This window comes from Callospermophilus lateralis, chromosome 20, assembly GCF_048772815.1.
Source record: "Callospermophilus lateralis isolate mCalLat2 chromosome 20, mCalLat2.hap1, whole genome shotgun sequence".
NCBI lineage: Eukaryota > Metazoa > Chordata > Mammalia > Rodentia > Sciuridae > Callospermophilus > Callospermophilus lateralis.
The window spans coordinates 19390156-19418144 of NC_135324.1; the positions used below are offsets into that span (position 1 = coordinate 19390156).

Consider the following 27989-nt stretch of genomic DNA (forward strand, 5'->3'; position numbering starts at 1 on the left):
ACGATCCTGTTAAGAACAAAGCTGTGGGCTGTTGTCTATTTTAAGTTACATACTGAACTGGAAACTATTTGAATTTGGATACTTTGGCATAAATTATGTTCAAAACAGAGACCCGCCGTGTTTTTTTTTTTTTTTATCCTGGCTCATCCTTCCAAATCGTGTGTTGTTTGCCCCCTTTGAATCTGTCCTCTCCCAGCCCACTCTGCCTGCTGGGCATCAGCCGTGACCCCCACAGGGGGAGGAAGGCCGTGCCCAGAGTCTGTCCACCCAGATAAAGAGCCGACTGATTCCCAGCTCACGTCAGTCCTATTACTATAGAGCCTCAGATTGATTCTACGCACCTAGTGACCAGGATGGACAGGTCAGGGCTCTGGGAATGGGGCTGGAGCAGCCCGGGATGTCCTTGTGGAGGAGATTGGAACTGGGCACCGGCTTTGGAGACCGGATGGGGCTTTCATATGTGGGGGCAGAGAAGAGCTTTTGGGGGACCATCCTGTGCAAAGGTCCTGGAGTAGGCAGAGGATGTCTTTACCAAGAGGAGCATAAAGGGCTTGTGGGGCATGAGACTGGTAGTCCTCTGGGGCCAGTCAAGGGAGCTCTGAAGGGTAGGTTGGGGAATTCAACCCGTCAGCTCCCTTCAGAAGGTCTGGAGGAGAGCAAGATCAAGTCAGACTCGGAGGTGGAGGTTAAGACACCGGATGTGTGCATAGACCTACAGGAGCCCTCACCTCCATTATTCATCTCCCCATTTGTTTTTCGACAGAGCTGTAAGTTGTCCCCTGCTGCCCACATACGGAAAGGCTGTCTGGAAGCGCTTTCAGGGATGCAAGGGTCACTCTTCCTATTACTGTTTTGGTGACACTCGGTCCACATCCTCTGGCTTCGGGATGGTGCTCCTGGGATAGCCCTCTCAGAAGAACACCCCAGAACATGGAGGGGTCTCCAGGGGAGAGAGCCATTTCCAAACCTGGGTGGGCCGGGAACACACCTGCCCTTCACGGGTCGGTGAGAGGTGGCCTCCTCCCTGTGTGGTGTGTGGCGGGCGACAGCACAGGGGCTGGCGGGAGGAACAGCGGGAGCCCCAAGACAACACCCCCGTCGTCACGTTTATTGTCATCAACCACAAGAAAGCGAATGTTTACAAAAACGTTTCAAACTGCTGCTTTTGGAAGCCAGACTCAAGATCCCGCCCCCAGTCACTCGGGCTGATTGGCAGTAGAAAGCGTGGCCCGTGAATCTTAGATTCTCTCTCCGTCCACCCTCCTCTTCTGCCTGTTTCCTGCGTGGCCCGAGCTTCGCGTCTCTTACACAGGCCCCAGGTGTTGGGGGACACAGCTCCCAGCTGTGCCGCTGAAGCAGCCCCCAGCTCCAACCCCACAGCCGCTGCTTCCGTCTCCTGTTCTTCTAGATCCTTCTGTTGCCGCTTACGCCAGTTCTTTTGGCAGTTGCACCTGTGATTGAAGCGTTGGAAGGAAAGGGGGAAAAATGAATTCTGGAAATTCAAGAAGTTCACAGCAAAAGTCACAAACCCATGCCTCCATGGATACAGAATGGATAAGAGATCCTGGCCCGAGAGCCCTCCAAAGTCACGATAGAGGGGCTGGGGACATAGCTCAGTTGGTAGAGTGCCCGCCTGGCATGCACAAGGCCCTGGGTTCAGTCCCCAGCGCCACCAAAAAACAACAAGGAAAAAAAACAAATCACGATAAAACAGCAGCGGCCTCGGCCACCACGCATTGGGCACTTTCTAACAACTGGGAGTGTGTCCGGGTCTTTGGGCACGTGGAAAATGTCATCACAGGAAACAAGGGGACCAGGGCTGGCCTGGGCCTCAGTTCAAAGCTGTCACCCACTTGTACGGTACAGCTGGTGCCGAGTATCGATTTCCCTAGTAGTCGTTGTTTTTAATATTTATTTATAAATATGTTTTAGTTGTAGTTGACACAATACCTTCATTTTATTGGGATTTACTTATATATGATGCTGAGGATCGAACCTAGCGCCTCATGCATCCTAGGCAAGCGCTCTGGCGCTGAGGTACAGCCCCAGCCCTCAATTTCCTGAGTGGTAAAGCGACAATAACTATCCACTCAGAAGGGCAAAGATTAAGTTACAGAATACAAGAGAGTCCTCAATAGTAACACTGACTTTTAAAAACATCTCACTGCATCCTACGATAGCCTAGCACAGAAGGAAATGGCTCAGAGAGGAAAGTCACTTCCCTTAGGACACACAGCTAGGAAGTACAAGAGCAGGATTTGGACCAACTCTGTCTATAAACATGCCGCCACAAGATGTATGATTTGTCCTCTTGCAAAGGTACTTATTTGTTGCTCAGTAAAATTCTAAAATATTACAAAAATTCACAAAGAGCAATGTAAGTTCAACTGCCAACCTGCTTCCCACTCCTGTTTCCTGGAGAAGATCAGCGGAGCAGAGGAAAGGGCTTTGGGAGAAAACGGGGAAGCACGGGGGAATGCTGCTGACTACATACTGCCTCTCACACACGTGTACAAATATGTCACAGCGAATCCCACCGTGATGTGTAGTCAACCTGCACCAATAAAGACGGGGGATTAAAAAACCTCACCCTTCTCAACTCCAGTCCCTGGTGATGATGATCCTCGGAAAGAGACAGACCAACTGGAGGCGCGTCCTTACAGGTTTCCAGTGGTCCCACGCCTCCGGAGGGTGACTCATGTACCTACCTTCCAGAAGACGCTAAGAGAAGTTAAGGGGACGCTCTGTGCAATGACCAAGGCTGTTTCTCTCTGGACGGTCCATCTCTACCCAGGCTCCTCCCGCGGCCAGGTCCTGCCCACGATCTTGCCTAGGAGAGTTACCCAGCACCCTGCCCACCTGAGAGGAAGGTGCATGCGCTGCCATCTGCCCAGCCTCAAGCCAAGGGTCCCCCGGGTACCGCTGCCCTGTGCCCTTGGGAAGGGTGGGACTGGCTGTACCCGGCGGGGCTCACCCATGGAAAACACCGATCATTAAGAGCACTGAGCAACAAAGAGGTCAGGTGCTTAACTATACCATAGTTCTAAGGTCACGGTTGTCAAAATGGGGTTCAGGAAAAGGCTGCACCAGCATCACCAGAGAACTGGCGAAGACTGGGAATCCCCAGGCCCCACCTAAGGCCTATTGAATCCAAGACTCTGGGGTGGGCCCAGCAATCTATTAAATTTTGAGCACCTCCACCTAGACTTTAGAAGATTTTATATCAAAAACCTTTCCCGCTACCTATTATGGGAAGGTAACGTCTGGTCTAAATGGTTCCTGGATTATAGATGTTCTTTTGAGGTGACCTTGAAATGTCACCCCTCCTTTTTTTTTTTTTTCCTGCAATCTCCCTTTTTAAGGATCACAGCATTTCCACAGTCAGGGTTCACCTTCAGCTCTGGCTCTCGTCGGTTCTCCTGATTTCTGTTGTGGGGGCAGGAAAAAGGAATTTGAAGGTGACTGTAAGATTTCAGAGCTGAATGCAAGAGAAAATGCACACACCAAACATGCTGGTCACTGCGACCAAACACCCGGCAGAACAGCTCAGAGGAAGAAAGATTCATTTTGGCCCAAGTCTCAGGGGTTTCAGTCCACGGACAGTTGGCTCCTTTGCTCTGGGCTCAAGTGAGGCAGAATTAGGGTGTGGCCAAGAGAGCTGCTCAACTCAGGGCAGCCAGAGAGCCGAGGGAGGCAGCCAGGGACAGGGGACAGTCCCCAGGAGTCCACAAGGGCTGGATCTGCTGGTGAGGTTACAGCCCTCAGGATCCGGTCACTTCCTCAGAGCCCCAGTTTAGAAACTGGCTGCGTTGGGGACCATACTGTCAAACCTTGAGCCTTTGGGGACACATGGCAGGCTCAAAGCATAACACTGAGGAAATTTGGGAACCAGATACAATAACCAGGTCCAAACAGGAAGGCTCTGTTTGGGGAAGCCTTGAACAAGAATGTTAAGAGAACCTTGGGGACCTGCAGGGAAAAGGACACTGGGGACCGTCCCGCATGACGTGGTACTGACACAAGAGGAGAAGATGGGGAACGAACTGGCAAAAGGATAGGACCTCAGAACCTGCCAGGAGAGAAAGAAGATCTTACACGTGAGGCGAACAAGGGGGGCCAGAGGCAAAGATGAAGGTTCAAGTCTAGAATCTTTTTTGGGGGGGCAGGGGCAGTACCAGGGATTGAACTCAGGGGGCACTCGACCACCGAGCCCCATCCCCAGCCCTATTTTGTATTTTATTTAGAGACAGAGTCTCCCTGAGTTGCTTAGCACCTTGCTGTTGCTGAGACTGGCTTTGAACTCAGGATCCTCCCGCCTCAGCCTCCCCAGCGGCTGGGATGACTTACACAAGTCTGGCATCTGAAGTCAACAATCACAGCAGGTGCTCGGTCACTCTGTAGCCTTAGGGTGAGGGAGGCTGCAGGTGACGTCGACATACTGCAGTCATTTTGCAGGGTCCTTAAGCCAATTGCCTGGGAGCAGTTCAGAGGTGAACTAGATACAGGAGGCCAAAGGCAATTGAGTGCCTGTCCTTGCCCCAAGTAGAACCTGGGGGCTCCTGGAAATGCGAGTTGGCCTCAGGACCAGGCAGATCCTGCAGTGGGCTCTGAATCTCCGTGAAAGGTGCCAACACTCCTGGGGCGGGGCGGCAGGGGCTGAAGCACAGCCCAGGTGAAGAGGGGACTGACTTTCGCCAGGGAGGAGCCCAGGCCAGCCTTATGCCTCGGCTTTGTGCTGGGGCCACAGCGACCCAGAGCTGTGGGCTCCTAGGCCATCGACAAGGCCTGAGTAGCAGGAGCAAAACAGGAACTTCCACAGGAGCCAAGTAAGGGATGTCAATGAGCGAAGGGTGGCAGGTGAAGTCAGGCAGAGAGCCCTGCTGACTCCATGCCACCTCTCTTCTCCCCGGGGGCCTGCCCCAGGAGGACTCAGGTGCCCTCCAAGACTCAGGGGGAATTCACCTCGGATTTAGAAAACAAAGGACTGGTCACTGTGCTTCTAAGAGATGAAAATGAGAAATGCACGCCTGTGTGCATACGAGTAAGCCGCAGGGCTAGGGAAGTAACCACTGTCTTATGTTAGAATAGCTCTTTAAAGCAGAAAAGAAATACAAGATTGTCTAAAAATATAAAAAATAGAAGATCACATAAAAATAGAAGAGTATATAAAAAATATAAGATATGCATTCCACATATCTAAAAAAAACTGTGACCCTTTAGGCTGAAATCATACATCTGACCTCTTGGCTAAATCACATGCAAGATTTTGAAATGATACAGCTCCCTATCAGTCTCAGGAATGTCCTTCAGCCTGTGTAAATACCAGCGTCATGACAAAAGAACTCTCGTTTGTGCAACCTCAGCGGCAAGGAATACAGCTTCTTCTCCTCGTGGGAGACTGAATCAGCAAACTGAAATGCTGGTAGGATCTCCTGAACCTGCAGGGATTCACAGACGGCAGCCGCAGCCCACCGTCTCTGCCCACCCGACAGGGTGAATGCACCTGAAGTGGCGTCACCTCATCTGTAAAAAGCACGGACTCCGGGGCCTTTCCCCCAGCGACCCAGAAGCCTAACCTCGTATCCTCTTTCCTCTTTGTGCCTCCCAGCAGGTCCTCGGGGATCTCTGTCAGCTCTGTGTTTGTACTTGGGGGGTTCAGAATAGCGGGGTGAATCTAAGCCTGACCCCGAACTCAGAAGGGGAGTGATTTCAAGGTCGGCTCTGCCACTTCCGAGCCGACCCCCTTAGACGGGCGCTGAGCACCTCTGAGCCTCCGGCTCCTCGTTATAAAGTGGGGAGGACGAGGGCACCTACATTGCAGAAGGAAGACGCCTCTGTGACTCGGCTCGGGCTCCTGGGAAGGGCTCTGTAGACAGAGCTGCTGGGATTCGCGTCCCAGAACTCATTCAGGTGTAGTCCTGAGGGAGGGCTGGTGCTTCAGACCCACGGGGCAGCTCCCTGTGCTCCCCAGCAAGTCGGGACTGGTGTCTGCCAGGGTGCAGATGCCAGGGTCGGGAGCTGGGGCGCAGGGGACAGACGGGAGCTGGGGCCCAGGTCATGCGATGCGGGTCCAGCGTCCCCCCTTCTACTCACGGGTTTAAGGTAGGCGACGTTGCTGTGACGGATGTCATTCAGGAGCTGGTCTCTGGGCGTGATCTCCACCAGGGGCGGTGGCCGGTTTCGGGGCACGGGTTTGAGCGTCTTGATCACGTCTTTGAGGTTGGTTTTCTCGGGCGGCTCCTTGGCCTCCGGCATGCGGGATTTGCGTTGGATCCTCTTCAGCTTCACCACCCGGAAGGAGTCGGGGTCCGTCTTGTGCTGCGGAGGCTGAGACGGCTTTTTCGCCATCTCGTTTCTGCGGCCCAAGGGGACCGCGTGGGGGCCGTGGGGGCTGTGGGGGCCGGGAGGCCCGGGAGGCGGCTGGAGGAACTCCTGCATCCTGGGGTCGGGCATGGGCCCCCCCAGCCTCTCCCACATCCCCGGGGGCAGCCCCAGGCCGTTCTCCAGCATGGCTATGAGCTTCCTCTGCTCCTTGAGCTGCTGCTGTTTCTGTTCTTCTTGCCTTTTCTGCCTCTGTCTGTCTTGGTTCCTGGTGAGCAGATTCGTGACCACCATCCGGGGACCCGGGAGCTCAAAGTGGTAGCCCACCTTGAGCAGGGTGTGGTTGGCCTTCAGCAGCCGGGAGATCTCCATCTCGGCGTGGTGGCCCAGCAGGTGCCTCTGGTTGTGGAAGCGCAGCTCCGTGAGGGTCTCGTTGAACTGCAGGCACCGCATGATGGCCACGATGCCCTTCCCCGTGATGAAGTTGGACTCGATGTTGAGCGTGCGGATGCTCCTGTTCTCCCGCAGCATGTTGGCCAGGGCGAAGGCCACGCTCTCGTCGGCGCCCACGTTGGCCAGGCTGAGCGTCCTCACGTGCTTGTTCTTCTTCATGGCGTTGACAAAGTCCAGCAGCATCTCCCTGGGGATGTTCTCGATGTTGTTGAGGTTGAGCTCCTTCATGTCGGGGTCGTTCTGCCTCACGCGCCTCAGGCTCCCGTCCAGGTCGGTCTGGTTCCCAGAGGGCCTCGCGCTGACCTTCAGGAAGCTGGTGTCCAGGGCCAGCTTCTTGGGATCCAGTTTGGAGACTTTCTTCTCACTTTTTTCCTGGGCTGCGGGTTGGTTTCCGTGTTCCTCCGGAGCTCCGGTGGCCGTCCGGGGGCTGCTGCTCTCGCCGTTTCCAACTGGATTCGGTGCTTCTCCCTGCTCACCGTCGTCCTCCTCTTCCTCTTCTTCCTCTTCCTCTTCTTCCTCTTCCTCCTCCTCCTCCTCCTCTTCCTCTTCCCCATCCTCCTCCTCCGCTTCCTGCACACTGTCGCTGCCGTCGGAGTCTCTTTTATGTGCCGCGATTTCATCATTGAGCTTTTCTTTCAGGAACCGGAGCACGTTTTTATTCCCTGGGTCTCTGGCCTCCTGCCGTCCTTGCGTGTTTTCCTAAGAGAGAGTTCACGTGGGTTAGAGCCCATAGCAACCAAGAAAGACAGGAGAGAGACACAGCTCCATCAAAAACCACGAGGTGAAACCCGCAGGACCACAGAGCGCTCGTACGCACGGGGTTCTCCTGCCTGTGCACAGAGGCTTCTGACTGTAGGTAGAGCAACAGTCGGCCAGCTCCTAAGGAAGGGAGGCGACCGCGTAAGAAAACTCCAAGGAGGGGAAGCATTGGGGGGCCCCTCACTTTTACCTTGTATAATTCTAGAGTGTTTGAGTTTTCTATATAAAGAAACCTCACATATTCTTGGTAACCAAAACAAAGACCCATTTTCAGTGACGATTTCAGCTGTGCCTGTCTCATCTCCTACTCAGTGGTCCCTGGGTGTCCTTCGGCGACCGACACCAGGGTTCCAGGAGGTAGGGTGCACGATCCTTTATACAATGGCGTAGTGCTTGCACCTACCCTAGGCAGATCTTCCCAAGGACAGGCTCTTCACGTCCTCCCCAGGTTACTTATAATAACACTACACAAACGCTGTATCTGTCGTCGTTATACTACGCTGTTTAGGGGATAATGACCCCAAGGAACCTGTCCCGGTTCAGTCCACTTGCAAAAATTTCCTTGCTGTGGTGCTGGGGATGGAGCACAGGGCCCGGCACATGCTAGGTAGGTGCGCTAGCACCGGAGGATGTGGTATTTACTTTGAGGCAGGATCTCAGTAAGTTATCCAGGCTGGACTTCAACTTGTGATCCTCCTGCCTCAGCCTCTCAAGTAGCTGGGAGTACAAACCTGTGCCACCATATTTGGCTTCTAAATTTTTTTTTTTTTTTATCCATGGTTGGTTGAGTCCAGGAAGGTGAACCCCCAAGAATAGTGAGGGCCAATTGTAATTAAAATAAAAATAAAACCTAGCTCACTGTATTGTCAGATTTTTAAAAATTATTTTTATGGTTTTTATCTAAATGTGTGGTGCTGGGGGGCGGGGGTCAAACCCAGGACCCTGTGCATGCTAGGCAAGTGTTCTACCACGGAACTACAACCCCAGACTTGTTTTATTTTTAAAGTAATGTTCAGTTCCAGAAGCAGTAAAGGTTATTTGTTTTGCAAACTTTATACAGTTTTTATCAACACATTGAAGTCTTTGTTTGACATATAGCTGAATAGAGTCTTTGTATTCCATGACCCAGGGTTACACAGTAGTTTCCTTATTGCTCTAAAATTTACATGCCTAAAATGTCTGCAAAACTTATACAACGTGTAGATTCCATTTCCCAGAGACTATAACATAATGTGGGGTAAATGAGAGCAGTTTGGCAATTTGGAATACATATTAAAAAAAAAAAAAACAACCTTGATTTGGATTTCATCTGCTCAGCTCTGTGAAAACTGCCCTGGCTGTTCCAGAAACCGGCTCACCGCTCTTGTTTCTTTTGAGGAACAGTGCCTAGAAGGAAGAGTATTGTGCAGAGATCTAGAAATTGCAGGTTTGGGAAGGAAAGTAGCTGTCCCTTGTCAGAGTTTTTAGAGACTTATGCATTATTGTGCTTTTCTGTACAAGATGTGTACCTCATGGGTGTCATTTTGACAGTGAGTGCACCAGTCAGAGACGCATGATATGTGGCTGGTGGGGATGGACCATTGACCCCTGCCCTTCACCACCTAAGGCCCCTTCCCCCGCACTTCTCACCTGTCCCAGCAGGGGGAGCCACTACCAAGCCGTTTAAAGTACACCAGCAGAAGCAACCGTGTTTGAAAGCCCTCCTTTTGTTCCCTCTAACCCTGGTGTTCACACAGAATCACCTCCAACATAAAAGGTCTATGAATTTTATCTTCAGCTTTAACCTCATCTAGCCAGCCATGCATTTTCCCAAGCTGAGTGCGTGTCCAAGTTCTCCTGAATGTGAAACCCGTTGTCCACCTCCCTGAGCGCCAGCCAGTGGGACAGTAATGTGACAACGCACAGCTCTCTCAGCCAGCACACCTGAAAGAGACTTCACCTGGATGGCCACTGTCTTGTTTCTGCCAAATTATTTTTAAGTGGAACTTTTAAAAAAAAATTATGCTAATGCAAAGTAAATTTTAGAGTCACTAACAGTTCCATTTTTTCAACCTAAAAAATTTTGAGAAAAAACTAGAAGAGCTTACTACCACCACGACACTTACTAAGTGTCGTCACGGATACCCAGTGCACGGTGAGAATGTTACACGTTTTTGGTTGTTTCACCTGGTCCCTTGCAGGGTATGGGCTGGACCTCTGGGGTACCGTGAGGTCTTTGACGTTGTGCGTGGAGTATTGCATAGGTGAGGACGTGACAGAGAGAGGACCAGAGCTCCCGTGAGCCCCTCAAGGGGGTCTGCCAGCCAAATAAATAAATTCAATGAAGTAGGTGCTCAGAACACCTGCTCCTGGTCACGAGTTGGGGCCCCTGACATCCACCAGCCTTCCAGCAAGCAAAACCGAGAGGCCGATGAGAAATGACCCGCTCTCCCCTTGCCAGGGGTTTCAGAAAGTTCCAGTCTGCAGTGGGGTCGAACCTTACAGCACACGCTAGGATGTGGCAAAACCGCAGGACCCAACGCCGGCGCCCTGAGCAGTCCCAGGGGACACACAGACAGCCGACAGCCGGCCAGGGGCCACCTGTCAGGACAGGTGCTGGTTACCTCGGACCGCACAAAGGTGACGGGGACGCGCTCATCTTCCAGCATGCGCCTGGAGGCCTTCTGCAAGTACATGTAATCCACCAGGGACCTGTGGTCGAAGGTCCCCGTCGGTGGCTTCTCGGTTTGGTCCTTCTGGATCATTCCCACGGGAAGGTGGGGGTCCGGAGCCATGACTTCCATTTCCGACTGCAGTTCCCTCAGCTCTTCGGGGGACAGGTTGGCCAAGAGCTCATCCTCGTCCAGCTCACCCAGCTCCTCTTGATCCGAATTCCTGCCGCGGCCCGACATGGTCTGTTTTTTTCCTGTTTGTTTCTAATTTCACTAGAAGAGAAGAAATGATCAAAGCTGATTTCAAAAAAGAAGAGGAACACAGAAGCACTCCAAGCGGCTCTGCTGGTGAACAGGTGAGCAGGTCAACCCACCTTGAGATCTCTCCCCAGGAGCCTCAGTGGGTTTGCCGAGCGGCGTGACTGCAGTTCAGCCCCGGCAGATCTATATTAAGCAGGGCTGGGCTGCCCGGGGTCAGTTGATGGGGTTACTACACTGCTCTCTCTTGGGCAACTCGGTCAGCTGTGCAAATCCATCTGACATTTCAGCACAGCTGCTTAAGCCCGCCACTGAGCAACTGGTCCACAAGTCTCTGCAGGAATAAGCTCCTCTCCCCAGGAGCCCTCAGATGGCCACAGGGGCTCAGTGCAGCTTCAGCTGCACACCCTGGGCCTCCAGGGAGCCCACTCCTCTGTATTTAAGTGCTGAAAACAACTTACAAGCTGTCCGAAGGGAAACCCATCCACCAACCTCAATTCTCCTGGAGTAGAAAATTCACTAGGAGGTGCATGGGGTCCTCGGGGCTTTGCTTCTGCCTGACCCTGGAAGCCAGGCAGCCTGGGAGAGTGAGCCGCTCTCCACCCCGTGTAAGCTGAACCCTCGCGAGGTGTCCTTATTGCACCAGGATCCTGTGATCCAACAGATGCGGATAACCAGCACTAGAATTTCCACGACCGGCGAGGAGTTTAATGTCTTAAATTATTTGTTTTTCTTATGCAGCATTCATGAAGCCTGGATACATTAAGATGGATTGAAAGTGAAATGTCAAGAAAATCTCAGACAATTAAAATACTGCAAGAAACCATGAGAACATTTTTTTTTTTTTTTTTTGGTAACCTCAGGAGGCAAAGTTTATCGAAATTACCAGTGCACATTTGCTTTGACCCTGGAATTCTACCTCTAGAAATGCAGGAGGCTTCAGGAGGCTCCCACCCACAGGAAGTCGCAGGTGTAGAAGTTGACACAATGTAGCACAGCACAAAGGCTTGTGTGTTACATGGTATTTACGTGACAACCGGGTCAAAACGGAATGTGAGGGGCTGGGGCTGGGGCTCAGCCGTAGAACGCTTGTCTTGCATGTGTGAGGCCCTGGATTCGATCCTCAGCACCATATAAATAAAATATAGGTATTTGTTCACCTACAACTAAAAAAAATTAGTAAAACAATATGCAAACACAGAAAAGACACCAACATAACACATCTAGAGGAGGTATGCAAAAAACCAAAATCTTTTTTGTTTGTTTGTTTGTGGTGCTGAGGAGTGGACCCAGGGCCTCGTGCATGCCAGGCAAGCACTCTACCACCAAGCCACATCCCCAGTCCTTTATTTTAAAATTTCGAACTTTACTGTAAATATAATACTTATTCAGAAATATGCATTTATTACACAGAAGTTAGGATAAGGGTAGATACGGAGAAAATGAAATTTTCCCCATCTCACTGCTGAGCCTACTGTTGACATTTCAGTTTATGATTCCAGTTGTTTGTTTTAGGCCAGCCAACTCTGTGATCCTCTACGTGTCTTTGTCTTACTTTCTTCTGCAGGGCTGGGAACAGAACCCAGGGCCTCCTGTTTGCTTGGCAAGGTCTCCTCCACAGAGCTCACCCCAGCCCTGTCTGACTTTCACTGACCAAATCAGGAATCGGCTTCCTACGCCATTATGTTTTCTACTACTAGTTCTTAAGATCTCCCTGTTCAAGGCGTTTTAAGAGCTATTGTTTGTTACTGCATAGTTTATGTGACCTGTCCTTAACTGTTAAATATTTAGACTGCTTTCATTAGTCACAAGCCTGGTTCTCCAATAAATATCCTTGTAGCCAATATGTTTAAAACATGCCAATGTATTTCCTTAGGCTACACTGGATAAATGCCAAAAAGTGAAGTTGCTGGGTCAAAGAATAAGAAGAAAGTGAACACTTCACACGTGTATGGCTAAGACACGCCTTCATGTTGCTGCACCCATCCCCAGGATGTGGAAATCACTTGCGTACATGATACACACATTACTGTTCCGATATTATGTATGGGCAGCCCTCCACACTAGAGGGGTCTGCATCCACCGAGCCAACCAAACACAATAAAAATTTATTTGGGGAAAAAAAATCACACAGGTAGACTTACGTTCCTTGTCATTTTCCCTGAACAATACAGCCTAATAACTATTTACACAGCACCGACGCTGTCGGAGGCCAAAGGGGAGAAGGGCACAGGTCATGGGCAAGTGCTGTGCTGTCTCACGAGAGGGAGTCGAGATCTGCAGACCTGGTATTTTCAGGGGACCCTGGACCCAGTCCCTGTAGATACCCGGGGACCACTGCATGTACATAATCTCAAAACTTGCAAAAGTGAAAAAGAACGTAAGCAGTTGTGAGTGCATGTTCTAATACTTCCGCTGGCCCTGGTGGTCTGTCCAGAGCTCCCAAGGGTAACAGGCTTTCACAGGCAAGGCTACATGACCCCCCAAAAAGGTGTGACCAAGCACTTGAATGATGATTTTAGAAATAGAGAATACAGGGGCATCCTGGTGACTCACCCCATGGCCTCTCACCCATCAAGTTTTCTCTTGGTCCCCATAAAACATGAGTGACGCTTGGCCTCGGGGCGGGAAGGCACCCCAGTTTGTGGACCGTGGTGTAGACCATCATTTCACAGCTTGGCTCACAGAACGGTGGTCTCGAGAGACCCCACCAGGGGCTGGGGCTGTGGCTCATGGTTTAGAACACGTTCTCAGCATGCTTGAGGCCCTGGCTCAGTTGCTAGCACCATGAATAAACAGAGGCTCAGCCGAAAAGAGATTTGGGAAATGTTATACTCTGCTTTTTTGCATTTTAGACATTTGTAAAGCGCATTTGCATTTAGAGACTCCAAGAAACCTTACACTAAAGAAACCCATGTGTTTAACTGATATTCCCAACCTTTGAAAATCATCTACTAATATTCCATGTCATTAACTTCCCAAAATATCTATACTTTGGGAAATACTGATCCAAATAGAAATGAAGAGGACCTGGGGGGAGACCACCTGGAGCCAGGTCCCAGCTCCACCTTTTATTAACTAACTTCCCGCTATTGAGCAACCTACGGGTCCATAGCTAATAATAATGTACACAACATGCAGTTATGGAGAGAATTAAATGAGGCAATGTATACATACACAATTAAGTAGAAAAGTGCACAGCACAGAGCAAGCCCTCAATAAATGTTAAATATTGTTATTCTCATAATTCAGGGAGAACCACAGAAACATTTAAAGAAACACAAAAACAATTATTTTTTTTTAAAAAAACATTTCTGGAGTTGTAGCTCAGTGGTTGAGCGCTTGCCTCGTATGCATGAAGCACTAAAATAAATAAATAAATAAACAAAGAAATTGTTTCCATCTACAACTAAAAAAATAGAAAAAAAAAAACCATTTCCATGACAGAAACCATTTTATTAACAGCAATAAACAAAAGAATGTTTTAAAATCTTGTTGCTTTTACAGAAAACAACCGAGGGGCATTTAGAGGCAATGGTATATAAAGAAAATAGAAACCCATGATGTGCATATAAATATGAATCTTTCCCAAGAAGAGCATCTGAGTGTTTGATTGGGTGCTTTCGAATTCCAGGTCTGCTCTGAGGAATTGCTCTTCCTTAAGCGCGACCCTCGCTCCTGTGGGCCAAGCTGACTGGGGAGTTTCTGCAAGGGTGCTGCTTCAGGGTGCTGCTTCAGGGTGCTGCTTCAGGGTGCTGCTTCAGGGTGCTGCTTCAAGGTGCTGCTTCACGGGACCACCTCTTGCTGAAGGCAGAGGCCAATCTATGCAGGGCCAGTCTCTGCCAGCTGCTCTCCCTCTCATCTCGCCTTGGTGCTGACGGGAGCTTTGCTGGTGTGGTCAGCCTCCTTTGACAGAGATGATTTAGCCGTGCTTTCTCTTAAGGACGCTCTGTGGCTGCCGCCTCAGCAGCTTCTCGCATCAGAATCTGGCTATGACAGCAGAAGGCAGTGGTGGGCTGGAGGACAGTCGATGGCAGGAGGAGGCCGGGAGGGTGTCACGGGTCATCGGGCTTGGCACCAGAGTCTCTGGAGGAAGGTATAGTGAATCGACCCCCTGGACCCATCCAGAAGCTACGGAATCATAATTCTCAGCCTGGGTCGTATATTTGGAAAGCTCTCAGGGGATCCTGACGTGTAAATCCATCGGGGGTGTCACAGGGCTCCTGCCAGCCGCTCATTATGGGTCGGGACTGGTCAGCTTAGGAGAATTGGGATAGGTCTCTTCATTCACCCACTGGACGGTGTTTGCTGAATGGGCTCGGAGCCCTGCACAGTGCCAGGGCAGGGCTAGGGGCAACTGAAACAGTCCCTTGTCACGAGGCAGCAAGCAGGGCCGAGCCGCTGGTAGCGGGACCCTGAGATGGGCACAGCACATGGGAGAAGCCAGGAGCAGCCGCTGCCGGGAGCCAGGGAAACCCTTCCCTCAGCAGAGCGCATCCAGGTCCGCAAAGCCTTGGGATGTTCTAGGAGGAGTCCTGGAACCTGACGGCCTTGTGCCTCCCAGATGGGCAGAGAGGTGGGCAGAGCCGGTCAGGTGGGCCATCCTGCCCTGGGGAAGCTGAGTCTTCCTGAGAGTGTCTGGGCCCCCAAGGCTCCTACACAAGCAAGCCGAGCGGCCTTTCGGCAAGGTGGCCTTGGCTGCTGGTTAAAGGGCTGGGAAGAGTCCGGCCACAGGTTAGAGTCCAGGGAGTAAGTGACGACCAGGCTTCTGAAGGCTGTGACGGTCAAGCCAGTGCAGTGTGTGGGACCTCAGAGGTCCCCACATGTCACTCTGCAAGGCACACATAAAGCTTAAAAAATCCCTGGTGTTTCCATCTAGAGCTCAGATCTGTGTGGATTGCTCTCCTTGCCACATCCCTCCTCCACACCCTCCCAGCAAGGAGTCCACCAGACTCACAGGAGAGGGAGAGGGGAAGTGGGGGGCTGGAGGAAGGGAGGGAGGGGGAGGGGAGGGGAAGGGGGAAGGGAGGGAGGAGAGGGAAGGAGGGGGAGGAGGAGAGGGAGGGAGGGGGAGGAGGGGGGAAGGGAGGGAGGGATGGGGAGGAGGGGGGAAGGGAGGGAAGGGAGGGAGGGATGGGGAGGAGGGGGGAAGGGAGGGAAGGGAGGAGGAGGGGAGGGGGAGGAAGGGGGAAGGGAGGGGGAGGGGAGGGGGAGGAAGGGGGAAGGGAGGGGGAGGGGAGGGGAAGGAAGGAGGAAGGGAGGGGGAGGGAGGGGGAAGGGAGGGGAAGGGGGAAGGGAGGGAGGAGAGGGAGGGAGGGGGAGGAGGAGAGGGAGGGAGGGGGAGGAGGGGGAAGGGAGGGAAGGGAGGGAGGGATGGGGAGGAGGGGGGAAGGGAGGGAAGGGAGGGAGGGATGGGGAGGAGGGGGGAAGGGAGGGAAGGGAGGAGGAGGGGAGGGGGAGGAAGGGGGAAGGGAGGGGGAGGGGAGGGGGAGGAAGGGGGAAGGGAGGGGGAGGGGAGGGGAAGGAAGGGGGAAGGGAGGGGGAGGGAGGGGGAAGGGAGGGGAAGGGGGAAGGGAGGGAGGAGAGGGAGGGAGGGGGAGGAGGAGAGGGAGGGAGGGGGAGGAGGGGGAAGGGAGGGAAGGGAGGGAGGGATGGGGAGGAGGGGGGAAGGGAGGGAAGGGAGGGAGGGATGGGGAGGAGGGGGGAAGGGAGGGAAGGGAGGGAGGGATGGGGAGGAGGGAGGGAGAGAGGGAAGGGTAGGGTGAGGGAGGGAGGGGAGGGGAAGGGAGGAAGAGGGAGGGGGAGGGTTGGGAGGGGGAGGGAGGGAGGGGGAGGAGGGAGGGAGGAGGGGAGGGGAGCCATTCCACCTGGGCACAGTGGCACAGGTCTGCAATCCCAGCGACTCTTGAGGCTGAGGCAGGAGGACCACAGGACCCTGTCTGGGAGCTGGCTCCCTGGCACAGCACTCCTGGACTCAATGCCCAGTCCTGGAAAAAAATCTTTTTTAATTATTGGAGAAGAAAAAGAGAGAGAGACTGGCCACCCCTTGGGTTCTGAAAACAGCTGCCTGTCTCTTCTGCTCCGTGGGCCTAGGGCTTCCCTCACTGTCGCTCCTGTGGCCTGGTTGGCTGGTGACTTGCTGCTCTGCTGAAGCCCCTTCAGTGAGCTCCTGCGGCCACAGGGTCAGTCCGCGGTTCCTGACGTGGGCCTTCGGTTTTCATCAATCTATGTCACTCTTTCTGTCCCGTCCACAGCCGACCTGAGGACTCCAGGGGGTGCCGCTCTCTGCCACGCCCAGGTTTCCCGCACCGTCTCCCCTGGGTGGACCAACCTGCTGCCCCCCTCTTTCATCTGGCTCTGGAGTCGCCTCCTCTAGGAAGCCCTCCCTGATCCTGAGAACCCGGCGTGGGGTCCCTGATGTCGTTGCTGAGAACTGGGCACTTTCCCACGGCCTTATCCCTCCAGATCCCTGGTCAATCTTGCCTCTCGGGGCTGACACTGTCCTAGGACAAGGGTGGCCTCGTTTGTCATTGTACTGAGGGGACTTTACATAGTACTTGGTGATAATAGAATTTTTTCAGTGAATATCTAAATTTTCCACCATAGGAATATCCAAATTTTTGCACAAAACAGGAGGCGTTTCAGGGTAAGTCCTTCATTTGGTCTTGCCACCTGGAAACCGGATACGTGAGACATCTTCCCTCGGCCTTTGCCTTGGACACCTGAGCTCAGGAAGCCAACAGGACTTGGGAGTCAGGCAATCCGGGTATAAATCCTGGTTGCATCACGGATGGGGAAAACTGGAAGTTCCTCCTCCCCTCTGCCTCAGGTGCCCCCCATGATCGGAGCCGGGCAGCCTAGCCGGTGGTTCACAGGACGCTCCGGGTTGGGGTGCCTGACTGCCAACACCAGCGCTGCCCTGTCCTTGTAGCGGGAACTGGGGTATCAAGCTCTCTCTCAGTTACTACCCTGTAAAAATGGGGTCAGGCGTGTCTCTACTTCAAAGGGTGTTTGAAAAAACCGAATGAGATGATCCATGGAAAACAGTAAACGTCAGCCCTCATTATACTTTCATAAATAATCACATTCTTCTGCCTAGAAAATGCCCAACACCAGATGATATTCAGAACAGAAAAACGACGGCTCTTCTGTTTTCTAAAACGTCACCGGCAGTGCGGGTCCAAAACACGGGGCAGCTTGACCCACGCAGGGGGTCTTGGTGGGGAAGCAGGCCTCCTTGCTGGGTGCCCGTTGTTTTTCCACCTGTGAAGGGTGACCGTGAGCCACTCCGTCTCCGCCTTCAGCTCCATCCACTGGCTATAAATGGACATGGCGAGAACGGTTTCCCAATGGCACTAAATAAATCCGCTCTGTCCTGTTGGTGGCCGGCTATTCTCTTGTGCAATTCCACTTGGGTCACCACAGCTTGCCTCCTGGCGCACATGGCCCGGAGGCTCCGTGAGTGTAGACATGCCTGGCTCCCTCCTCAAATTCCCTGGCCCCTGGCTGCAAGGCTCCAGGATGGGCTTTATGTCTGGGGCAGGAAGACTTCTTACAGCCTGCGTACCCAGCCCACCTTTCTTCCTTCCACCAGACCCCAGGGCAGCTGAGGTTACAAGAGGAAATTTATTATTTTACCTTGATTGGTAAGCCATCTCAAATTCCTTCAGTGAGTCTGATTTTGCTTTAACGTCAAATGCATTCATTTTATATGCTTCTGAGGGGTGTGAGGATGTTACTACAGTGCTCCTAAGAGGGCCACGAGATCAAATACCAGATCACTGCCACACGTCAGCACCCCCACGGCTCGCCCTGCTGCAACTATTGCAACTGCTGCTCCTGTGCGTGTGGATGCCGCACCTGCACTGCTGAGGCCGACACCGCTAAGCACGGGATGACAATTAAATGTTCGTCCATCTCTCACACGCACCTGAAATGCATGTCGTTGGTAGCTGCCTTTGGCAGGAACCAGAGGTGGGCCACGGGCATTTGAACTACTGCCCCTGAGGTCCGTGCTCTTCATCCGCATCCCCCGTGGCTTCCCATCTGTCCAGTCCACTCGGCGGCGTTTCGCCTGCCTACAAGCTGGAGCCACAAAGCACCTAATGTGACGGCACTGCTTATTGGGGCAGACAAGAAGTGTCACAGGTCGGAAGAACTGGAGTCAAGCAATCATGCACAGCGATGCTACCGCCGTGGAGACCTCTGCAACTTTTGAGATATTGTCTCAAAAAGGAAAATGGGACTGGTAGGAAATGTTGTAAGATGTTAAAACCCCAGGGGAAGGGATTACCAACATTGATCTTGATTTCCCTCTTAAACCGATATTTTATTTTATTCATTTTTTGATGCACTCCTTCTTTGTGTTTCCAGACATTTAAATGTTGTTTACATTTTAATACACAGAAAGTAACCCCAAATCACCTTTAAGTCAATTTCAGAATAATTGCCTTTTCTTACCAAATTGGGCTTAGGAGCATCCTAAGAAAACAGGAGAAAAATCAATGAAATTTGATCAGACTTGCAGATTCAAATACTTCAGCCCTTAAATCTGCAGCATCTACTAAGACAACCCACGATGTTTCTATGACATTGGTAAACCCAGCAGGTAAACATCCAACTTTTTTTTTTTTTTGGTACCTCAAGAATATGACAAACAAGGATTTCCCAACTACTGGGACATCAGGTCACCTTCTCAAAGGCGGAGATACTAAAGTAGTTGAAAATGATATTTACATGTTTAGCAAGCCTTTGATTTTTTTTGAGAGCTGTCCTAACACGTTTCACCAGGACGAGCTGCTGCTGCGGAGCTGCGAGAGGAGTGAGCCTTCACGTCTGACTCAGCAGGTGGCCGTGCAACAGTGCCAGCGTACTGGTGGCATCGGAAGAACCCGTAAGCTTGAACACCAAGGTGACCCACGCTCTTAGAGGAATGCCCTGCTCTGAGTGGTCTCACAGCTGGGCGTTCCCAGGGGGCTCACCACATTCACGGCAATGACCCTGGACGACGGTGGACAGGTGGAAAGAACCTCGTGCTAGTCCCTCCCCTGAGGCCCTGAAGTCGGCCGGTGACACTGACACCGAGCTTTACTCAGCATGAAATGGCACCTGCAACTTGAGTGAACATTGCTTTTTGTAAAAATGGGATATTTTGTCACAAAAATAAACACAGTCTGTATGTGTTGATTTATGTCACACCTAGGCACAGTGAAGGGCCCGCGGCAAGCTCCTTAGCGGTGATCTTGGTTTTCCTCTTAAACCTTTTAGGTAATTTGGATATTTTTCTGATGCAGATGTGGTTTTAAGATGAGGAAGACCTGAAACCATATTTTAAGGGTGTGTGTTCACACACAGGTGATATGACTGCGGGGACTGTTTGATGTTGTTAAAGTGTAGGCCACTCTGTGTTATCATGAGGGAGCTAGTGGGTTCTTCTGTTTGTTGTCTTTTAAATGAAATCAAGAATTAAGTAAAAAAAAAAAATCTTTTTTTTTTTTTCTCTTTTTTCAGTACTGAGGATTAAACCCAGGGCTGCTGTGCCACAGAGCTACATCCTCAGCCCTTTGAATTTTTTGAGACATGGCCTCACCAAGTTGCTCAGGTTGACCTTGAACTTGTGATCCTCCTGCCTCAGCCTCCTGAGTTGCTAGGGTCACGGTGTGTGCCACGGCACCCAGCTATGTCCAGTTCTATTGAGGCACTACCATCCTGCTTCAGACAGCTGCCGCATCGTTTCATATTCCTACCAGCAGCACCCCACCTTCCCAAGTCTCTACGTTCTTCCAATACTTGCTATTCTCTTTCTTTCTTTCTTTTTCTTCTTCATTTTCTTTTCTTTTTCTTTCTTTCTTTTTTTTTTTTAAGGAGAACATAATAACTAAGTGGATCAGGGGTTCAAATTATATGGTCACAAAAACTGATAATCAACAAAAACAGTATTTTCAGCATTTTAACATTTGTTCATTCCAGGCAAAACCAATTTGTAGATTTACACAGTTTTAAAACACCTCCGCCTGGTGATACCTAGACACCTTGGAGTAAATCCGCAGAACTTCCAAGCAAGCACCAAAGAGAAAACACATTTCCACAATATCAAGAATCTGAGCGGCAGCAGACACTTCACCCACAATGACAGACGAAAAGTCAACAGAAGGATATAAAAAGTCAACAGAGGGACGTGAAAGGCCAATAGAGGGGCATAAAACGTCCACAGAGAAGCATGCGAGGCGCGGCTCCGTCTGGGCAGAGCAAGGAGATCACCCCCTGGGGTTTTTGACCCTTCAGACGTAGCTGAGCCCAGTTGGGGGCAGCGCAGACGGTGCAGGCGCCCTGGACATCAGTGTGGTGATTCTGCCAGAAACACGAAGCATGAGGGTTCCAGGTGCCCTCACAACCCCACTCCGGGCAGACTGCCCCGAGAGCTGAAGCCAGGGTCCCCAGCGCACACGCCCATGTTCCTAGCAAGTCATTCACAACAGCCAAGGGGCAGCGGCCAAGTGTCAATCAATAGATGAAGAGATGAGGTAAAACGTGCAGGTAAAGGGGATGGAATAGGGCTCTGTCTCAAAAAGGAAGGCGACCTGTCACCTGCCACAGCGTCGTGGGTGGACGTGAGGACGTGGGGTGAGATAGACCAGAAGAACCCCAGATGGTTCCGCAGAATCGAGGTCCCCGGAGCCGTCAACCACACAGACAGAAAGTAGCATGGTGGGTGGCAGGACGGGGAGCGGGGAGCTGGGGGGTAGTTAACGGGTGTGCAATCCCAGTTCTGCAAAGGTTCTGGAGATCCGAGCACAGCCATGAGAGTGCTGGACCTGACACCTCTGAACTGTACGCTTAAGATGATTAACTCGGGACCAGGGTGTAGCTTGGGGTTGGAGCACAGCAAGCACCTGCAGGCTCCTGCCCCAGGTAATGAAGGAAGAAATAATAGATAAAGGGCTGGGGTTGTGGCTCAGTGGTAAGCGCTCGCCGAGCCCGTGGGAGGCACTGGGTTCGATTCTCAGCACCACGTATAAATAAATAAAATAAAGGTCCACTGACAACTAAAACAAATTTTTTTTAAATTAAGATAGTCCATTTTTTTATCATGTATCTTTCACTGCAATTAAAAAAGATTAGAAAAAGATGTTGAACAAAAATTATTGAAGCAAAGCCAGGTGATCAGTCTGCTTGTATATATTATTTCAGAATATAAAAAGTCGTATTGAAATTTGACAGCATTAAGTCCATCAACAGAGGAATGGAGAGACCAATTGTGTTGTAGGCGTAAAAGGGCAGACTGCTCAGTGAGTAAAACCAAGCCTGGATCCGCAGCAGCGAGACGGAGCCAAGTCAGAGGCCGAAGAGCCCAGGCGGCAGGGTGTGGCTCAGGTGGAGAACAGAGCGGGCAAGTGAGACCCCAGAGATGGAGACCCACACAGCAGCTGTTCCCAGAGCTGGGATTGGCTGGAAGGTTGGCGCCTGGTTGGGGCTTTTGGGGAGGCAACAGCTAAGTCTTAACTGGGGTGCCGGCTGCAGGAGTGAGCACGTTTGCCAGATGGATCTATCTGCACACTTGTGATGCGGACACTTCAAGCAGGGCAAAGGGACAATAAAATTAAAGCTTCTTTAAAAAGTAGGCGACTGACAGGTGGAAAAAAGAACCTCAAGGCTGTTGGCACAGACACCCGAGGACCCGGGGCGAGACCCCTCAGTCGACTGAAACACAAGGAGAGGGCTGGAGCCACCCAACTGTGTTACTCAAGAAGCACCCAAGACACTGGAGAAAAGGCCGAAGCTTCTGGAAACTCTAGAAGAGCAACCTGACGCTTGAGCAGCGTCTGGGGAATTTTATCACATCTTACCCACGGACCCGTAAGCCTCCTCTGGTCCCCTTCCATTGACGTGGCAGAAAGAGAAGGTCACCAGAGGCAAGCTCCTCCGGTCTTTCAAATACCTTGATTTTAAGTACATGTCACCTAAGTTCATTATTAAAAAAAAGATATTTTCTAATGTGTATAAGCAAAAAGGAAGAAATTGAGATCACAAGCGTGCTCACTGTCAGCCTGTTGGAGTGCTTTCCGCCACGCTCTCCATCAATGTCACCACTTTCTCCTTTAAGGCTGTTTCCAATCTTGTCCCCGGTGCTGTCTGTTCTCACTTTGGGGAACCCGTGGCCGTCTTGCTGGGAGGAGCGAGCGTTCTGACTCTGTAATTAATCGAGTTTGTGCACAGACCCATGGTGCCCGCCCCAAGGGCTCTTCTCAGCTTCTCCTTCTGCAAAGATGAATCCGTGGTCGGATGGGGAGACCAGCCCTGGGTTTTCATTTGTGACGAGGCGCGTGTTCTATAAGCGCCAGGGAGTGGTACTTTCATGAGGATGAATTTTTCCGTGGCTGTGCTTGTGTGTGAAGCATGGCCATGGATCCCTGCAGGCAGGAGCTTGAAAGTCCACGTGCTGCAAAGCCCAAACCCGGCTGAGCTGCTCCCCTCCTTCTGTCCTGAGGCCCGAGAGCCACGCTGAGCCTCGGTGGTATATTCTGTTAAATATTCTCCATTAGACTACAGATGAGGAAGACCAGAGGCTGTGGCTGCCCCAGGACATTGTGACCCCCAGTAGCAATGTTCCCAGAGGGAACAGGCTCAAAGCGGATGTGTTGAAGGAACCAGTGGGGTGGATCTCCACCTCCTGAGGGACAACTGATGCTGACAGCACCTGTCATTTCCCAGTGTGGCTGTTCCTGTGCCTCCCTCCCACCTCTCTCCAGTCACAGTGGGGGCTCCTAAGTGAGGACGACAGCATGTGAGGCAAATATGGGGAGCTGAGAAGGTGCCCGACAATGAAAAACCTCGGAGGACACGGTGAGGAAGTCCCATCGCATGCTACGTGCCACCAGAAGCCACCGTGAGAAGCAAAATGATCTGTGTAGAAAATCCCTCTGGTGCAGTGGCTTATGCCTGTATTTCTATCAACTCGGGAGGTTGAGGCAAGAGGATTGCAGGGTAGAGGCCAGCTTGGGCAACTTAGCCAGACCCTGTCTCAAAGCTAAAAAAAAAAAAAAAAAGCGAAAGGGCTGGCGGTCTGGCTTAGAGCTAGAGCGCCCCTGGGTTCAGTCCCCAGTACTGCAAAAATGCACAAATCAGCCCTCGGCAGGGAGACACCGGGGCTCATGGCACAAAAGTGGAAGCAGCAAGACCTTTAGGAGGCTGCTGTGGAGGCCTAAAGAGAGAAGATGGTGCCGTGGGCTGCAGAGATCACCGTGCAAAGGAGACTGGGCTGCTTCTGGGTGTCCTCAGGCAGTAGCTAACGGGGTTCCCGGAGCCTGGTTAGCAGGACCCGTGCGGTGTGACCTGCAGCTGCCCGAGGGAGACCCATTCCCACCATGCGTCTTCAGATGTCATGGTTTGGACTCCACCATTCCAATGAATGGCATCTGACTGCTTTGTTAGGACACCAGGGGAGGCTGGGCCGTGGCGCCTGGCCACTCAGTCCTGTGCAGGATTGCTGGGGTGCCGTTATCAGGAGAGGGGTGGTGGCTGGGTTGGGTCACCCCGTGGCGGACTGTGCACGCCTGCACAGGAATTCCTTAAAGGACCATGGGCTTAGGAAAGGTCTCCAAAACCTGCTCCAGGGGAGTGGGGACCTGTGCGGAAGCAGGCAGCTCATCCCGTCCATCACTCTGAGGCCACACCCTGAAATCTCTCCACGCAGAACACAGACGCCCTCGAAAACACACACGTGAGCTCTGAGGAGGTGTGAGGACCTCTACGCAAAGACCCTAAGGTTCCCCTCTCGCCATCCCGTCCACAGGGGCAGCCTCTCCCCTCGCCCTGCCCATCAGTTCCCTCACTGCTGCCTGGCTGGCTGGGGAGGCGGACAGGAGCCCAGCGCTCCTGGCCTCCTTGCCAATCGTGTGCAAATCCCTTTCTCTGCAGAGTCTGGTGCCGTGGTTTGGGCTCCTGTGCATGTCGGGCAGCAAACCCCTGCTCAGTGTCACAAGTACAACAGATGTCCTCTGCATGTGCACCCACTCATCGTCACACCATTCCCTCTAGATGAAGGTGGTGGCATGTTACGTCATTGAACTCAGTAGCATCAACATGGCACCCAAGCAAAATGACAGTGAAGAGATTAGTGCATGTGCTAATCCCTAATATATTTTTTTCCCCCAACGTCGAATTCAAATGGCCCACATTTTTGTTGAGGTTTAAGTCCCCTTTGGTGGCACTTTTAAATCTGATCGTTTTCCAGCACTCAGGGGGACGCTCCCGGTGGGTGGCTGGAGTCGGGTTTTCTGGAGAGGGGCTTCAGGGTCAGTCTTTTCTCTTCTGGTTCCCACTGTGCATGAGCATCCAGCACAGCAGACAGCACCTTGCATTTCCCAGCTAATGCCACCTGCGCAGTGGGGCCTCTTCAGAAGCTGCTCCCCCGGGCAGATCACCTCCCAAAGTGAGCTTCCCCACTGTGAAATGTCCACACCCTCTGGGGGCTGCGGGACCCACGGAGCCTGCCCAGCAAGCACCGGGGCACGGTGAGAAGCTACAGGTGCAGGTGTGACGCCTTCAGGATCAGGAATCCCCACGGCTCTGGACTGGAGGAAGTCGCTGTCTTGCCCTCCCCTGTCCACGCCTCTGGACTGGACCACACTGGTCCACCTCCCCAGGTGGCCAATCTGAATGTCATGGAGTGACCCAGGCCACTCACTCCCCCAGGAGCCTCCCCTGTTCTTCCCACCCGGCAGCCTGTCCACTTGTTAGAACAGGGTTTCACGGTGCACCTTTGTGGACTCCTCTCGCTGACCGTTTTATTGGGTGTTGGTTCTGTCTCGGGGTTTTGCTGTGTTCTCTCACGTCAGTTTTGCCATGTTTGATGATTTCTGTGGCATGAGCTATTTGCGTGGACTGGTAATCACCTCTTACCCCGCCTGACAGGGAGCCCTAGGCATGCCCCTGGACAGCATAGCATGTTTTCTGAATAGTAGTGACTTCAGTGAACCCCTCTGCCCCGTTTCCTCACGGTGTAAAAGGGAGAAGAGATGACATTCTAACAGACAGAAGAAAACGGTTAGCAAAACCATCTATCTTGGTCATTTCTTGCATTCTCCGCAACAAAAGGTTTGCCAGTGTCTCAAGGACCCGAAGGCTTCCCAACAACCAGGGCCAGACCAGTTCTTTAAGTCTTTGCACAGCTCAGCACCTACGAAGAGTAACCCAGCAGCCAGGCCTGTCATCTCGGACGCTCGGGAGGCTGAGGCAGGAGGATCACAAGTTCAAGGCCGACTTGGGTAACCTAGCAACATCCTGTCTCAGAATAAAAAAATAAAAAGGGCTGAGGATGTAGCTCAGTGGTAAAGTGCCCCTGGGTTCCATCCCTGGTGCCAAAGAACAGCAGCAACAAGGTTGAACGTGTTGTAAAACCATCAAAAAATTAATTAAATATTCTGTGTGAGTAAATGAATGAGTCACTCAGGAGGCTGGGGAGAAATGCAAGATATGTATAGAAAAAAACAATTCGATAAGTTTGAAAATCAAGGCCGGGCGTGGTGGTGCACTCCTGTCCTCCCAGTGGCTTGGGAGGCTGAAGCAGGAGGATCGTGAGTTCCAAGCCAGCCTCCACAAAATCGGGGTGGAAGGTACTCAGCGAGACCCCGTTTCTAAATAAAAATACAAAATAGGGCTGGGGATGTGGCTCAGTGGTCAAGTGCCCCTGAATTAAATCCCTGGTACCCCCCCTGCCCCCCCAAAAAAAGTTTGCAAGTTCAGGAGGAGCACTAAGAAATCCACTCCTTGCATCAGCTTCTGCCCTTCTCAGAGCCCTGTGGTGCCGCGGAGCGCGTGTCGGAATTCACCTCCCGCGCCATCCAGACGCATCTTCACCTTGCAATTGTGCCACATGAGGAGCCAGTGTCGGCTTACACAGCGGGCCGGTGTGACCTCGTTTAAACAACCAACTAACGCCCCCAAATGCCAGCAGTACTGTAGCTAGGATTTGAGCTGCAAAAAGTCGCGCTGGCTCACCCTGCATGCTCTTGGAGCCCCTTTCCCTGTGTTCTGCAGGCGCAGCCAGAAGGCAGGGTTATCACGGAGCTTTCCAGTTCTGCCGGCTCATATTCCACGCCCCGGCCAACCAGTGGGCCCTGAGCACCTCTAACAACCCAGCTCCCACCGTCTTCAGAATTCCACTTTGGAAATGTCTGTTCCTTCCAGGTCAGACTTGAACCCTCCCGAGGGGAATCGGCAGGAGAACTACCGGGGACAATCAGAACCACAGAGTTATTTGTGGTCACCCCCCACCCCCACCGCCGTTTTCTTTTTTCCGTCACTGGGTCCCTAATCCTGTGACGGATGTCATTCCCTAAGCACTTCACATAGTTCCTGGTTTCTATTTTTAAGTGAATGAAGGTGGCATATGCTAGACGCCTCCAAACAAACTTTGCCCCGTTGCCTTCAGATTTTCTCCCAGAAAACATCTTTAAGAGATGGATTTATAACCCTCGCTTCCTGGCTTTGGTTTACAGACATGCCCTGACTACCCAGCCAAGGTTTCCAAGGAACACAAACTGGTGTCACCTTAAAAAATACTTGTGGGTATGATGGAAGCTTCTAAAATTGAAAAAAAAAAAAAAATCTGTGTCCAACTGCAATCCATTGAAATGCAATCTGGGGATTACAGAACCTCAGATGGTATCTAGCAACCACCACCCAGCAACCAGAAGAACACCAGGAGAGGCTCAGGGGAGAGGCGGGGCCAGGACACAGGGTTTGAGCGTTAGCGCAGATGATACTTGGGGTGGACAAATTATTCTGTTGTGGTTTTGACTAGAATTACGTTTGAGGCTCTTACGTGTCAGAGCATGTCGCTGTCTATCATCACGATCGTCCTCTTTTTGAATCATGTTTCAAGAATGAAGAGGTAGGGCATTCCAGAGTCTCGCGGAAACCTAAAAATAACAATCACGGGTGTGCTTTGACTTAGCGTAAATCTCTTGCATTGGTCCGAAGAGTTATTTCGCCTTTTCTTGGCATCAGAATATATGTATGATCTTAAACTCCTCTGAGGAGCCCAAATACACACGTATCGTCTGTTCATTGTCCAGTTGTTTAAGTCAAATACAATTCCAGTCAGTGTAGAATTAGTTCTTGTACATTAGGCTAGAGAGATAAGCAGCAAAACTTCCCAACCGCTTCCAGGGTGTGTGCTCAGACTCCAGGGCCATGTCAGGGCATGACCCAGCAGAAAATCAAGTGCCACCAGCGGCCGAGGCTTGTATTACAGATCAGGCATGGGGAGTACGCGGCACTTGGATTGCCAGGGGCTTCTGTCATGTCCGAGGCAGACATTTCCAATCCATCATGGTGTTCCCGGTGGAGGAGCGACCTCAGGTTCCTACTGTCAATCCAGCTGGTGTCTGGGGTGAAGCCGGTCTTCAGCCCCATGAAAGCCATTCGTGGAGAGCCATGATGCAGCTATCGTGAGGAGTTTGGGGTACCACTCACCCCTTTTCTCCTTTTAAAGTTCTGACCCATGGGGTACAGATGCAGGATCAACAGCAAGGAAAGAGCGAG

General features: G+C 51.9%; 1 protein-coding gene across 2 annotated transcripts; it reads right to left on the minus strand.

Moving 5' to 3' along the window:
* Positions 1–1100: 1100 nt before the first annotated feature.
* Positions 1101–11017, minus strand: Lmod3 (leiomodin 3). 2 transcript variants are annotated; one of them, XM_076841178.1, is made up of 4 exons: positions 10935–11017; positions 10137–10457; positions 6094–7473; positions 1101–1451 (listed from the first exon to the last, which is right to left on the minus strand). In XM_076841178.1, exons 2-4 carry the CDS (start codon positions 10422–10424, stop codon positions 1425–1427), a joined length of 1695 nt encoding a protein of 564 aa, XP_076697293.1. In that variant the 5' UTR covers positions 10425–10457; positions 10935–11017; the 3' UTR covers positions 1101–1424. The 2 variants fall into 2 exon arrangements, with proteins under 2 accessions (XP_076697293.1, XP_076697292.1); XM_076841177.1 differs by lacking the exon at positions 10935–11017 and adding an exon at positions 10559–10643.
* Positions 11018–27989: the final 16972 nt, after the last annotated feature.